This window comes from Danio rerio, chromosome 7 (genome assembly GCF_049306965.1).
Source record: "Danio rerio strain Tuebingen ecotype United States chromosome 7, GRCz12tu, whole genome shotgun sequence".
Taxonomy (NCBI): Eukaryota; Metazoa; Chordata; class Actinopteri; order Cypriniformes; family Danionidae; genus Danio; species Danio rerio.
The window spans coordinates 78,756,443-78,772,500 of record NC_133182.1 but is presented as its reverse complement, the minus strand read 5'-3'; the positions used below and the strand labels follow the sequence as shown (position 1 = coordinate 78,772,500).

Here is a 16,058-nt window from a genome sequence, read left to right as displayed (position 1 = left end):
GTTGCTAGGGTGCCATAAGTGGTTGCTAGGGAGTGGCTAGTAAGTCTAAAGGTCATCAGTGATTGGCTGCTGACTAGACTGAGTTGAATGGGGCCTGACTCTAGTCTGTAGGACAGTCTGATGCAGAGTTATGAGCTCACAAAGGTTGACTCAATGTTAAGTCAATGGCAGTCTTTTACAATGGAAGTCTATGGGACAGTTGCTAGGGTGCCAAAAGTGGTTGCTAGGGAGTGGCTAGTAAGTTTAAAGGTCATCAGTTATTGGCTGCTGGCTAGACTGAGTTAAATGAGCCCAGTTAGAAGTCTGTAGGACAGTCTGATGCAGAGTTATGAGGTCACAAAGTTTGACCCAATGTTAAGTCAATGGGAATTTTGGGAATTTTCCGGGTCGTTTTTCGGAAAACCGAAAGTCGGATCAGTCGGAAAAGATATAGCAACCCGAGTCAGACCAGTTTGAAGGTTTGACGAAAGTTTGAGGTATGAAGCTTGAAAGGGTTAGGAGGAGATAGACTTTAAAATTAGTCTCAGAAGAAAGAAGCAGAATAATAATAAGTTTAAGTGAGATAACAGTATGTTGGCTTTTCAAGCCACCATAATAAAGAATGACAGACATTTCTCTCTGTCTCTTGCTAATCACAGCAGATTAGCCTCACACTAAGGAGGAGTTTGGAAACAAATGAATCGCTGAACAACTCATATAGGAGTCGCTGGCATAATTATTAAATGCATATTATAAGACAATGAAAGTGTTTTTTGACCTTGCATGTATATCAGCCTGTTGTTGGAGACCCCCAAAACCAAAACATGACCCTTTATAATGCGAAATAGGGGCTCTTTAAGCACTGTCCTTACTGTTAACTAAAAGTAAAACTATTAAAAACTATTAGAAGAAACTGAAATATTGTGAAATACAACTAAAGATGGAAGATTAGATGCTAAAACCTAAAGTGCTGCTGAAATATGTTTGAAACGAATGTAGTAAACAATAGCAATGTAGTACTGCAGATTGTGTGTGTGTGTGTGTGTGTGTGTGTTTGTGTGTGTGTGTGTGTGTGTGTGTGTGTTGGTGTGTATGTGAGATAAGCTCACTGATTACCGTTGCTGACGAAAGTCACTTTTGCAGGATTGTGGGTGGAAATGAAGTGTGAATCTCACAGCATACGTGACGAACAAGTGTGTGTGTGTGTGTGTGTGTGTGTGTGTGTGTGTGTGGGTTTGGGCATCTACTTGGAAAATCTATTGTTTTAAAGAATTAAACTCTACTTTTAGGGTGGCACGGTGGCGCAGTGGGTAGCGATGTCACCTCACAGCAAGAAGGTCGCTGGTTCAAGCCTCGGCTGGGTCAGTTTCATTGTGGAGTTTGCAATTTACTGCATCAATTCCCCTATAGCACATGTGTTTGGACTGTGGGGGAAACCGGAGCACCAGGAGGAAACCCCACGCCAACACGGGAAGAACATGCAAACTCCACACAGAAATGCCAACTGACCCAGCAGGGACACGAATTAGTGATCTTCTTGCTGTGAGGCCATAGTTCTAACCACTGAGCCACCTTCATTCATACATAACCCTATTAGTTCCTAATAAAGGCATTATTAATAATGGGCTCATTATTTACACACACTCACACACAGCGTCTGAATGAGACTCTCTGTTCTCGGAGTGTGTGATCTGCTGATAAACTGCATGCAGGTCTAGAGAAAACACCTCAAACAGGAGCTCTTTAACTCCACAGAGTCTTTAATAACGTTGAGGATTATTCATGATGTCCTCAGAGTTTCCTTCACCACAGTTAAAGCTATTTTTACTGCGACGTCTGACAGAGAGGAGAAACACAGGAGATCATTCATACTGACAGACACGGACATCATTATAAAAACACCTACTGCTCTCTCTCACACACACACACACACACACACACACACACACACACACACACACACACACACACACACACACACACACACACACACACACACACACACACACAAAGGTTCTGTTAGCCGTAGCACATGCTGCATGTAAATAACGTGAAAATTCATCTTCAATCTGATTGGCTAATTTGACTTATTACATATTTAAACTAATTGCAGAACCTTATGACAATGCACTACTTTAAAATATACTTACAGTAAGTGTGTTGAGTAAATAGTTGTAAAAAAGTGACATTGTTTAACTAATATATTAAATATATTCAAAGCATACACTCACCGGCCACTTTATTAGGTACACCTGTCCAACTGCTCATTATCGGAAATGTCTAATCAGCCAATCACATGGCAGCAGCTCACTGCATTTATGCATGTAGACATGGTCAAGACGATCTGCTGCAGCTTAAAGCGAGCATCAGAAAGGGGAAGAAAGGGGATTTAAGAGACTTTGAACGTGGCATGGTTGTTGCTGCCAGATGGGCTGCTCTGAGTATTTCAGAAACTGCTGATCTACTGTGATTTTCACGCACAACCATCTCTAGGGTTTACAGAGAATGCTCCGACAAAGAGGAAATATCCAGTGAGCGGCAGTTCTGTGGACGCAAATGCCTTGTTGATGAGGCCAGAGGAGAATTGCCAGACTGGTTCCAGCTGATAGAAAGGCAACAGTAACTCAAATAAGCACTCGTTACAACCGAGCTCTGCAGAAGAGCATCTCTGAACACACAACACGTCCAACCTTGAGGCGGATGGGCTACAGCAGCAGAAGACCACACCGGGTGCCGCTCCTGTCAGCTGAGATCAGGAAACTGAGGCTACAATTCATCTCAGACTGGTTTCTTGAACATGACGATGAGTTCACTGTTCTCAAATGGCCTCCACAGTCACCAGATCTCGATCCAATAGAGCACACTTGAGATATGGTTGAACGGGAGATTGGCATCACGGATGTGCAGCAACTGTGTGATGCTATCATGTCAATATGGAGCCAAATCTCTGAGGATGTCCTACCCGGTACTAGTAAGGTGTACCTAATAAAGTGGCCGGTGAATGTACTAATAATACTTGCGAGGTGCATTTAGTACACTCTTTTCAAGTTCAAACGCATCATTTTTGAACGGATTTAGACTTTGTTTACTCTTTTTAGTGTTAATAAAACGACCCAGAGGTTGTGTTTTCACTTTTCTAATGAGCAGACATGTCCGAGTGGTTTGATAAGCAGTAAAAATACAGGCATGAGCGTTCATTTTGAGCAGATAAACAGCATCAGATTGATCAGGACTTCACAGATGTTGTTCACTGCAGTTCTTTTCTTTCTTTCTTCCCACATAACAGAATCATTTCAGCTGGAATCAATATTTGATGTGCTTGATTGATTTCTCTGGTAAGCAGGCGTGTAATGAGCTTTGCGCCGGGTCTCGATCACACAGTCAGACTTTACTGTGTGATAATGACTGAAGGCGTTCTGCTGTGTTTGTGCTGAAGTAATAGAAGCTGCAGCCGGACAGATGTTTGACCTAACTGTACATTCATTTCACACTTGTTCACACCCGATTCACACTGTTCCACATTCGCTTCACATTGTTCCACATTCACTTCAATTGTTTTACATTTGCTTCTTTTCACTTACATTTCACACTTGTTTCACACTTGTTTCACATTCATTTCACACTTGTTTCACACTCGTTTCACATTCATTTCACACTTGTTTCACACTCGTTTCACATTCATTTCACACTTGTTTCACACTCTTTTCACATTCATTTCACACTTGTTTCACACTCTTTTCACATTCATTTCACACTTGTTTTACACTTGTTTCACGCTCGTTTCACATTCATTTCACACTTGTTTCACACTCATTTCACATTAATTTCACACTTGTTTCACATTCATCTCACACTTTTCACATTCATTTCACACTTGTTTCACACTTGTTTCACATTCATCTCACACTTGTTTCACATTCATCTCACACTTGTTTCACATTCATTTCACACTTGTTTCACACTTGTTTCACGCTCGTTTCACATTCATTTTACACTTGTTTCACACTCATTTCACATTCATTTCACACTTGTTTCACACTCTTTTCACATTCATTTCACACTTGTTTCACACTCGTTTCACATTCATTTCACACTTGTTTTACATTCTTTTCACATTCATTTCACACTTGTTTCAAATTTATTTTACACTTGTTTCACACTCGTTTCACATTCATCTCACACTTCATTCACACTTGTTTCAGATTCATTTCACATTTGTTTCACACTCATTTCACATTCATTTTACACTTGTTTCACACTCGTTTCACATTCATCTCACACTTGTTTCACATTTATTTCACACTTGTTTCACATTCATTTCACATTTGTTTCACACTTGTTTCACGCTCGTTTCACATTCATTTCACACTTGTTTCACACTCTTTTCACATTCATTTCACACTTGTTTCACACTTGTTTCACGCTCGTTTCACATTCATTTCACACTTGTTTCACACTCATTTCACATTAATTTCACACTTGTTTCACATTCATCTCACACTTTTCACATTCATTTCACACTTGTTTCACACTTGTTTCACATTCATCTCACACTTGTTTCACATTCATCTCACACTTGTTTCACATTCATTTCACACTTGTTTCACACTTGTTTCACGCTCGTTTCACATTCATTTTACACTTGTTTCACACTCATTTCACATTCATTTCACACTTGTTTCACACTCTTTTCACATTCATTTCACACTTGTTTCACACTCGTTTCACATTCATTTCACACTTGTTTTACATTCTTTTCACATTCATTTCACACTTGTTTCAAATTTATTTTACACTTGTTTCACACTCGTTTCACATTCATCTCACACTTCATTCACACTTGTTTCAGATTCATTTCACATTTGTTTCACACTCATTTCACATTCATTTTACACTTGTTTCACACTCGTTTCACATTCATCTCACACTTGTTTCACATTTATTTCACACTTGTTTCACATTCATTTCACATTTGTTTCACACTTGTTTCACGCTCGTTTCACATTCATTTCACACTTGTTTCACACTCTTTTCACATTCATTTCACACTTGTTTCACACTTGTTTCACGCTCGTTTCACATTCATTTCACACTTGTTTCACACTCATTTCACATTAATTTCACACTTGTTTCACATTCATCTCACACTTTTCACATTCATTTCACACTTGTTTCACACTTGTTTCACATTCATCTCACACTTGTTTCACATTCATTTCACACTTGTTTCACACTCATTTCACATTCATTTCACACTTGTTTCACACTCTTTTCACATTCATTTCACACTTGTTTCACACTCGTTTCACGCTCGTTTCACATTCATTTCACACTTGTTTCACACTTGTTTCACGCTCGTTTCACATTCATTTTACACTTGTTTCACACTCATTTCACATTCATTTCACACGTTTTTCACACTCGTTTCACATTTATTTCACACTTGTTTCACACTTGTTTCACATTCATCTCACACTTGTTTCACACTTGTTTCACACTTGTTTCACATTCATTTCACACTTGTTTCACATTCATCTCACACTTTTCACATTCATTTAACACTTGTTTCACATTTGTTTCACGCTCGTTTCACATTCATTTCTCACTTGTTTCACACTCATTTCACATTCATTTCACACTTGTTTCACACTCATTTCACACTTGTTTCACATTCATCTCACACTTTTCACATTCATCTCACACTTGTTTCACACTCATTTCACATTCATTTAACACGTTTTTCACCCTCGTTTCACATTTATTTCACACTTGTTTCACACTTGTTTCACATTCATCTCACACTTGTTTCACATTCATCTCACACTTGTTTCACATTTATTTCACACTTGTTTCACACTTGTTTCACATTCATTTCACACTTGTTTCACACTCGTTTCACATTCATTTCACACTTGTTTCACACTCGTTTCACATTCATCTCACACTCGTTTTAAATTTGCTTCACACTCGCGTTAAATTTATTTCACACACGTTTCAAATTTGATTCACACTTACTTCAAATTTGCTTCACACCTGTTTTAAATTGGCTTCACACTCGTTTTAAATTTGCTTCACACTCATTTCAAATTTGCTTCACACCTGTTTCAAATTGGCTTCACACTCATTTTAAATTTGATTCACACTCGTTTCAAATTTCCTTCACACTCGCTTTAAATTTGCTTCGCACTTGTTTCACATTTGCTTCACACTCGTTTCAAATTTGCTTCACTCGCTTCAAATTTGCTTCACACTCATTTCACATTTGCTTCATACTCGTTACACATGCACTTTGCACTTGTTTCTTACTCATTTTGCACTCTCTTTACACTTGTTAACCACCCGTTTCACTAAACGTCTAGCAAACCTACTTGATAAAAACACTATAAACAACATAATGAAAACAATCTTTAAACAGATGTATATTGTGACTCATCAATGCTGTGGTAATGTATGCCATGTGCAGTACCTTGTTCAGACTGCGTGCAGCGCTGTCTTTGCCGCCAGGCGTCAGGTTGCGCAGCTGGACATCCAGCAGGTCAATAAGGTGACCGAGGGCCCGAACGCTGTAGGTCACATCACCTGCATGCAGATGACCCTTCGTCTGCTCCGACAGCTCCCGAGAGATGATGGCGGCCGGTTCACCAGCGCGGATCTACAACACACACACACATGCATAATATTATATGAATCAAGAAAAACACATCAACATCATGTCTAACAGTCAAGTATGTCAAGTGTTTGTAATGTATATCCTTAAATATCTTGTTGGTCAAATCTAGACTTTAAATTAGTAACGCACGTCCTGCCTTGTTGATTTGATTATACGCATTTTTGAGACCCTTGCTTTAGAGAATGTTGAATACATGTGTATAAGCATTGTGTGAAGAACGCTTGTTAAAATGTGAACACTGCAGCAGCTGGGCCCTTTAGCAGCTCCCAGATCAGTTCCACAATTTGAACAATGTGAAATGAGTGCTTGATTGTGTGTGTGTGTGTGTGTGTGAGTGTGTGTGTGTATCTGTTAATGTATGTGTGAGTGTGTGAGTGTGTGTGTGTGAGAAAGTAAGTGTTTCTGAGTGAATGCGTGTATGTTGAGAGTGTGTTTTTGTGTGTGCATGCATATGTGTGTGTGTGTGTGTGAGAGAGATAGAAATAGAGAGCTTGTTTGTGAGTGAATGTGTTAATGCGTGTTAATGCGTGTGTGTGTATATGCATGTGCGTGTGTGTTTAAGAGTGTTTGTGAGTGAGTGTGTGTTAATGTGTGTTTGTGTGTATGAAGCCAGCAGGCAGCCCACAAGACAACATCTTTAGTTGCGTCTCATTAGCAAATAAACACATGTCTTCCTCTCGCTGGAGGAGTGTTTTGATTAAACTCAGCACAAGAGTGCGTGGTGTGTGTGTGTGTGTGTGTAGAAACAGTCACAGAAGTCAAGAGTCGCTCGTTTCTCACATCTCCGAGATGAACTGATGTGCATATCAAATACTGCCGCTGTGTTCGAGAGAGGATGATCTGATGACATCACAGGTCACGTGACCGTGTGTATGTATCCACGAGAGAGTCTGTGCATATGTGAGTGTGTGTGTGCGCGCATTTCTCAAACCTTCTGGTTGATGATGTTGACCCATGTGGAGGTGCAGTTGCTGAGGTCGGGTCCCTGCTGGTCCCACAGCCCCTCGGGCCCCTGGCAGGTGAACACAGCCGTTCCTGAACAGAGAAATCACACACACACACATTAGATGAGAGCCGTCCTTCACTGCTGCATCACAGATGACAGAGACACTGTCAAACTGCCTCTGATCATAAAAGTGTGTGTAATTACTTCCTCTGATGGAGATAAAATCACTGCAGTGTGTGTGTGTGAGTGTGAACAGTAACTACAGCCAGTGTGTGTGTGTGTGTGTGTGTGTTCCCTGGAGTGCGCTGGTAAAGGTCAATTAAAGCTGGTGGAGGGAGACGTCTCATTCTCAGCTCTAATTAGAAGGACAGAAGGGGAAAAATGGCATTTTCTTCCAGTCGGGTGACTGTATCAGCACTCAGGTGAGATAATAACACACACACCAATGCACACACATGCACACACACACACCAATGCACACAAACACACCTATTTACATGCATATGCATCTATGCACATGAACCTGCACACACATGCACACACACACACACACACCTATGCATGCACCCACACACACGTATGCATGCACCCGCACACACATGCACACACACACACCTATGCATGCACCCACACACACCTATGCATGCACCCTCACAAACATGCACACACACACCTATGCATGCACCCACACACACGTATGCATGCACCCGCACACACATGCACACACACACCTATGCATGCACCCACACACACCTATGCATGCACCCGCACAATCATGCACACACACACCTATGCATGCACCCACACACACGTATGCATGGACCCGCACACACATGCACACACACACCTATGCATGCACCCACACACACACGTATGCACGCACCCGCACACACATGCACACACACACCTATGCATGCACCCACACACACCTATGCATGCATCCGCACACACATGCACACACACAAAAGAACATGATTGCGTATTGCTTTATGGTAAATAAAGAGTAACATAAATCCCATTTTAGAGTGTGTGTGTGTGTGTGTTGCGGCAGGCAGGGATTATGCAAATGAGCAGCTCTGATCATGTTGACATATATATGTCACGACCAAAAACAAGGATACATTTAGATTATATTAGAAAATATAACGATTCATTCGGGTGATTCAGAGCCAATCTTTTTTTTTTTGAGAGAGAGACTTTGGGAAGTATCATACATCTGGCGCAATTAGAAGTGTTTGGCGTGATTTGTTGCTATTTTCAGACCAGCGCAACTGTAATTTTCATGTTTTGCTCCACATTGTTTAAATAGCAAATCCATGTGCGCCACTTTGTGCACTCATGTGTGTGCTGGTCTATAAAGGAGGTGTGTTAAGGCGCATTGTTGGTGCGTTGCTATTTTGAAGAAATGAAATAGACCGCACCATTGACCGACTGAAAGCTACTCAAAAGTGCAGCAGAGCGTGTTAGTTATGCACCTATGCAGGTCCAAAGTTTATTCATGACGATCTGCATCTCTCTGGATCTGAAAAGCTACTCATCGATTAATTTGCTCTTCAGTGTTTGGACTCTCAGTAATGACTTTAAAACACACTGAACTGAGCTAAACTGAACTGAACTTAAACACTAAAAAATGAACCACCCTGATCCAGTTACTATGAGCATTTATGTGAAGCTGCTTTGACACAATCTACATTGTAAAAGCGCTATACAAATAAAGCTGAATTGAATTGAATCTGTATAATGTGATTATTATTAGCAGTATTGTTGATTATATGCAAATTTATACCTGTTATAATAAACACTAGTGTAGATTTATCCATCTGTGAGGTTTTGGAGATGTCTGCATATTCAGTAGTGTGTGAGCATTTGGACCTGCATATGTGCATAATTAACACACTCTGCTGGACTTTAGAGCAGCTTTCAGTCGGTCAATGGTGCGGCCTCTATATAGCAACACACCAACAATGCGCCTTAACACACCTCCTTTACAGACCAGCACACACATGAGTGCACAGAGTGGTTCAAATGGATTTTCTATTTAAACAACGTAACTCAAAACATGAAAATTACTGTTGCGCTGGTCTGAAAATAGCAACAAATCACGCCAAACACTCCTTGCATCTTGTTGTGCTGGGTGTATGATAGGCACCAAAGTGTTTTAAAGACTAAATGTTTGCATCTCGACTAGGCATGGGACGATAACCATTTTCAAGATATACCGAAGTTTGGAAAAGTCAAGGTTTTTAAAACCGCCAACTGTTTCTGTAATACCTTTAGGCGTGTGTGAGATTTTTTATTTACATTTTTTTTTTGTTTGATTTTTAAGACAACAGAATCTCCAGCAGAAAAGATCTCCTGTGTTTTAAATAGTTTAGAAATCAGTGTTTTTAAAACAAATGAAGACAGCGGAAGACTATGATTCATTTCAATTATTCAGCCTGACATGTTTACTGCTCTAAAATATTATAAATCTTTCAAAAATTAAATATCATGTTTTTAAAGGGAAAAAATGTGTTGTTTTTTACCCAGACGTTTAAAAAGAATATACCTTAGAGCAGCGATCACGATACCGTAAGACTGGGATATTTTTATCCAAGGTTATCATACCGTCAGAATCTTATACCGCCCCATGCCTAACCTCGACACAATTTTTTGGTCTGAATTTCCAGCCTGATCTCACGAGAAAATTTAAGTATTTTACGTTTTGAAAGTTTAGTGGCTAATTCATACGAATTCAGTACGATTTTAAAAAGGAGGCGTGGCACCCAACCCCACCCCTAACCCCAACTGTCATTGGGTGATGAGGTAATCGTACTAAATTGTACGAATTAGATCATACGAATTCATACGAATTAGCCACTAAATCAAAAAGTTACGAATTGCCGTGAGATTGTGTTGGAATTTCATTTAATTAGATCCAAAAATATGTTTCAGCTGTTTATTATAATATCAACACATGAATAAATTATTCAAAAACACAGCTATTAAAAATAGCATTACTCTAGGGAAATGTCATATCGTTATCACAATACCCAACAGCATCCAATATCGCATGTTTTCTCAGTATTGTAAACTGTTCTCTTAAATAACATTATTGTTTGTGTGCTTGTTTGTTTAAATTAGGTTAATATGTAATTAATTCCTCATAATTAGTTCCTCAGTGTCACACAACACTTCAGAAATGATTCTAACACGCTGATTTAATGATTAAGACACATTTCTGATTGCCATTGATGTCGTAAAGTTGAGCCGTCTCACTTTATTATAGCAGCTGATAATACACAGATCAAAACACAGCATTCGACTGAAATCAAAACTTCGTGATTAAAATATCGTATATGTCAACAGTCACGTTTAAAGTCTGTAATGAGTGCTTTTCCTGAATAAGAGTATTATTTTCTCAAACTTTTTTTAATGATGGTGTATATGTTGGGCATTGGAGCGCACGTCAGTCAAACGCTGCTGTTTTGTTGTTGCTGTAGTTTGGATTAATGAGTTTCTTTAGATGTGAATGTGTTCGTCGGAGAAATGGCCAGAGGACAAATCCTGCAACCGCAGCTCCAGTCTGACGCTCGCACAAACTTCAAGAACAAACAACTAATCATGAAGAAGCTGTCAATCACCCGAAACCATGGCAACCAGCCAGACTGCAGACCTTTGATATGAGCGGATGCGGAGACGGGAGCGGAGGAAAAGGTGAAATTTGGAGCGGAAAAAATAAAGCGGAGCGACAGACGGAGGTGAAAGAAGTGGAGGATGAGAGAGAGAGAGATGCAGACGCTTCAGTGTGTGTTTGACGCTTGCGCTGTGTGTGTGTGTTATTTGTGCTCATGCTGTGCACCGTCGGCTGATGCACACACACATATTCACTAATAACCACAGACAGAGAGAGAAAGACAAATGCAATCTGAGCACCACACCTGGGCTACCAAAAAAAGGAGGTAAACACAAGGGCAAAGGGTTATTTCTCCATTGTAATGGTCGTGCTGTTGTTATGTGGATGTTTTTAGATTAAAGCCCCGGTCAGATCACACCATTTATATTGTCGGTTGCAAAAGTTACTAAGTCAGATTATGTAAAAGATCCTTCACGATTAGTCATGCCACGTCTACGACGAGCGTTATTTCCCAAAGAAGTCACAAGTGTTTTCTATAACGATATTTCTTATCTCGCTTTCATTTTTTTTTTAATCTTACTTTAATCTCAATAAACACTGACGCTTGCAGATAGCTATTAACTACATTATTTAAGGGCATTCGTTACGACATGGAAAGAATCAAGCTTCCTTTTTAATATGAATATATTTTCTTTGAACTCTAAGGGCCTTATCATACACCCGGCGCAGTGTGGCACAATAGTCTTTTGGTAGTTTCAGCTTGGCGCAAGAGTGGTTTTGAGGTGTTGCGCTACGCTGTTTAAATAGCAAATGCATTAGCGCTCATTTGTGCGCCCATAGGCGTTCTGCTCTAAAAAGGAAGGCGTTCTGAGGCGGACCGCTGGCGCGTTGCTATTTTGAGAAACTGTAATAGATTTTTCATTTGACCAAAACAAACCCGGTCTAAACTCCAGCGCAGAGTTGCTCCTCGCTTACACACTGCTTAATACACACAAGAGAGCAATAGGCAAATATCTTTACATATGAAAAAAATGTAAATATTAAGGATATATATAGGATATAATAAGAATAGATATAGAATATAAATATAAAGGATTAAAATATTACAAAACATATTATTTTCTAGCCTACATAAATATGAAAAATCACTGCTTTTATGTCTTCTTCATCTCGGGAGGCTTTTTCAGTTCATTCATAACAATTTGCTTTTGTATAATGTTATTATTATTAGCAGTATTATTTATTATATCCTTATTTATATTTGTTTGATTAAAAACAAGCTTAGATTTGTCCACCTGTCAGGTTTTAGACCATATGGCGCACAGCATGTGTTTTAGGATATAACTCAGGTTTTTGACCACACTTCATTATTATTGTTTATTTATTCGTTTGCTGGAAATTAGAACTGAATTTAGAAATAGTTTTGAAACGAATATTTGTGCTTAACAAACAAACGTATTTATTTATAGACTAATTGGTGTCTGTGTGTAAAGGTTTCCCTGTCCAAGAGAGAATGTGAAAGTGATCCATTATCTCTCATTCTCACGCAGTAGATGCTCTGTTTAACAGTTTTCTGTTAATAAACTGTGAACTGTTTGCTTGTGAAATGCTCAGTTTTTCCACTTAGACTTACTTTGCATCCTGTAAATAGCGAATGCGCTCTTGGCGCGACGCAGCTGGCTCTTAAAGGGAATGGGAGATGAGACTCTGATTGGTTTATTCTCAAAACACACCTATAACTCATTAAGAAAATAAACTCAACCCTTTTAGACCATGCGCCATGCTGATTGACTCTTTTGGCAAACAACCACCATTTAGACAGAAACACACCGCATGAACAACAACACACATGCCCATCGTAATATGAATGCAAATAACTAGGTATGTATTTTCCGATAATTATAGTATATTTATAGAGCAATTCCATGCAAATGTCAACCTTGATGTGAAAAAAAAAAATAATTAAGATTTTATCAAGGATGGGGTTTTCCCATCCTTAAATTAGCAAAAACGCGTTCTGACACGCCCTGAAAGCGTTTGGACCCTGCGTTTTGCGCTCTGCGCATGGACCGTCAAAATAGAGCCCATAATGTATATTTTTCTGCCAGGGTTGCTTAAACACTCCCTCGCCTGAACTTGCCGTAAATGAGACGGAGAAAATGAAAGCACATCAGCACCGAGGAAAAATCAGATGCTCAAGACTTTGGACCCTATCATATACCCAGTGCAATGTGGCGCAAGGCGCGACGCAATTGAAAGCTTTTTTTGCCCTGCAACTGATGAACAGTGAAAATGAAAAAGGTTACCTCTTCTTAACAGGGAGATTATAATGGAAGTCAATGGGGCAAAAACAGCCCCCAACATAACCAAATGGGAGTGCATTTGCCTAGAGTCTAGGGATGTAACAGTATCAGAATTTCACGGTACGATAACACCTCGGTATGAATGACACGGTACGGTATTTTTTTAATAATTTACAGGAAAAACAAAACTAATGGAAAGATTTGAAAAAAGTGTCAAAAGTGTTTATTTACCTTAGCACTGAACATATCAATGACATACACATCAGCCATCTATCTGTAAGCTTCCAAACAGGAACTTCAATTTTTCAATTTTAATAACAAAAAACTATTAAAGTAGTTTCAATTTAGTAATTGTAATTAAGTTTCAATTTAGTATTGTTGAAAACTCGTCACATTCAACATTTAATCATTCACTCACTTAGATAGAGATGGGTTTTTTAAGAAAAATGATCATATAACTATAATCTGGTAAAAGCTGGGGTCTCTGGGCATGTCCCCTGCAACAGAAATAAACCCCTCCCATTTGGGACTGAGGTTTCTGGGACAGAGAGATATGATTTAGCCAAGGTTGACAGCAGTGGGTAACGCTGTGCATTGTCTTTCCACCACTTGAGAGGACAAACCATGAGTGAGGTAGAGTTCTCTTTGCGGTAATGTAATGTAATGTGTATTTATATAGCGCATTTATAAATATATAAAAATTATATAATATATATATTATGATATAGCGCATTTATTGTGTATGGCCGTACACCCAAAGCGCTTCACAATCATGAGGGGGGGTCTCTCCACACCACCACCAATACAAGTCAATGTCTGCATCAGTATAACAAGTGTGCTGTGTTCTGCAGTCCCCATGACTGTTTTTAGTCGTGTTCCCCGACTTATATTTCACCACAGTCTGGCAGTGCCTGCATACTGTTTTTGTCTTTGTCTGTCACCTTTTCTCCTTTCTCGTATCTTTTTAGAAAGAAACCGAAATGCTTCCACACATCCGATTTAAAACCCGCTTTAGGTTCGATCATTTCCAGCTCTTTTTCTTCCCCGCTACTAGCAGCACACTCCATTTCCGCATTACTGGATCTGTAGTGACAACAGACCGCAAAGGATGATGGCCACGCCTGGGCTGATGGGAATTGTAGTTCCCGCAACCTCCCGTTCGCTTAATTCGCCTGAGCAAACTTTTCTCAGAAATATAGTTTTTTTGAGTCATGCGCCTACGGTAATATTGAAAACAATTACTATTGCGGTATGACTACTAGAGTCTATTGTTTTTTTGAAAAGTTTCAAAGCATTTTCCCAAAATATGTGCCAAAATAAAGCATGCAACCAAAATCATCTCATTAGCTGAGATGATTATATTTGGAAACTTATTATATTTTGTTTATTTATGATGATATTTGGTTGAGGCCAAATAAAGACTCAAAATGAGGCCAGAGTGGATGAAATAAACCCCAACAGCACACAAGGGGTTAACCACTGCAGTGTATGGACCTTTGAGTCCTTACAGACACCCTGTTATTAGTAAATCTGCTCTGGAATAGTAATGACTGTGAAAGTATTACCGATGGTTCCGGGTGGGCAGGGCAGTCTGGCGGTGACCCCCTGGCGTGTTTTGGGCCAGCTGAGGCCAGAGTCGCTGACGGAGCTGCAGAACTCCACTGCAATGTTGGGCAGGACGGAGGACGGGTGCGAGCGGATGGAAGCATCAGCTGGAGGAGCAGGCTGGCGCTCAGCGGTGGTGCTGCGGGGAGGTGGAGCTGGGGTGGTGGAGGGGGGTTTGGTGGTGCTGGAGGTGCTGCTTGTGCTGGTGCTGGAGGTCGTACTGGTGGTGCTGGTGGTGGTGGAGATGATGGGACGGGTGGTGGTGCGGGTTGTTGTTGTGTCCATTAGCACGATTCCTGAAGACGAGGATTCTGGAAATACAAAACAACACAGTCAGAACGTTTTATTTTAATATGAATTAGACAACTCTCTGATTTCAATATGATTAAGACAATACTCTGATTTTGATATGATTGAGACAATACTCTGATTTCAATATGATTAAGACAATACTCTGATTTCAATATGATTAAGACAATACTCTGATTTTAATATGATTAAGACAATACTCTGATTTCAATATGATTAAGACAATACTCTGATTTCAATATGATTAAGACAATACTCTGATTTCAATATGATTAAGACAATACTCTGATTTGAATATGATTAAGACAATACTCTGATTTTAATACGATTAAGACAATACTCTGATTTTAAAAGCGATTAAGACAATACTCTGATTTCAATATGATTAAGATAATACTCTGATTTTGATATGATTAAGATAATACTCTGATTTTGATATGATTAAGACAATACTCTGATTTCAATATGATTAAGACAATACTCTGATTTGAATATGATTAAGACAATACTCTGATTCTAATCCGATTAAGACAATACTCTGATTTTAAAAGCGATTAAGACAATACTCTGATTTTGATATGATTAAGACAATACTCTGATTTTAAAAGCGATTAAGACAATACTCTGATT

General features: G+C 39.4%; 1 protein-coding gene across 50 annotated transcripts in view; it reads right to left on the bottom strand.

Annotated features, from left to right (window-relative positions):
• The window catches only part of LOC101882941 (adhesion G protein-coupled receptor L3-like), a 404,581-nt gene that overhangs the window by 87,355 nt on the left and 301,168 nt on the right, over window positions 1–16,058 (bottom strand). For all 50 annotated transcript variants that reach the window (XM_073907696.1, XM_073907650.1, XM_073907653.1 and 47 more), the window contains 3 exons: window positions 15,080–15,430; window positions 7,581–7,684; window positions 6,446–6,631 (listed from right to left, as the gene is read on the bottom strand). In XM_073907696.1, coding sequence (XP_073763797.1) covers window positions 6,446–6,631; window positions 7,581–7,684; window positions 15,080–15,430 — 641 coding nt within the window. The remainder of the gene's footprint in view (window positions 1–6,445; window positions 6,632–7,580; window positions 7,685–15,079; window positions 15,431–16,058) is intronic.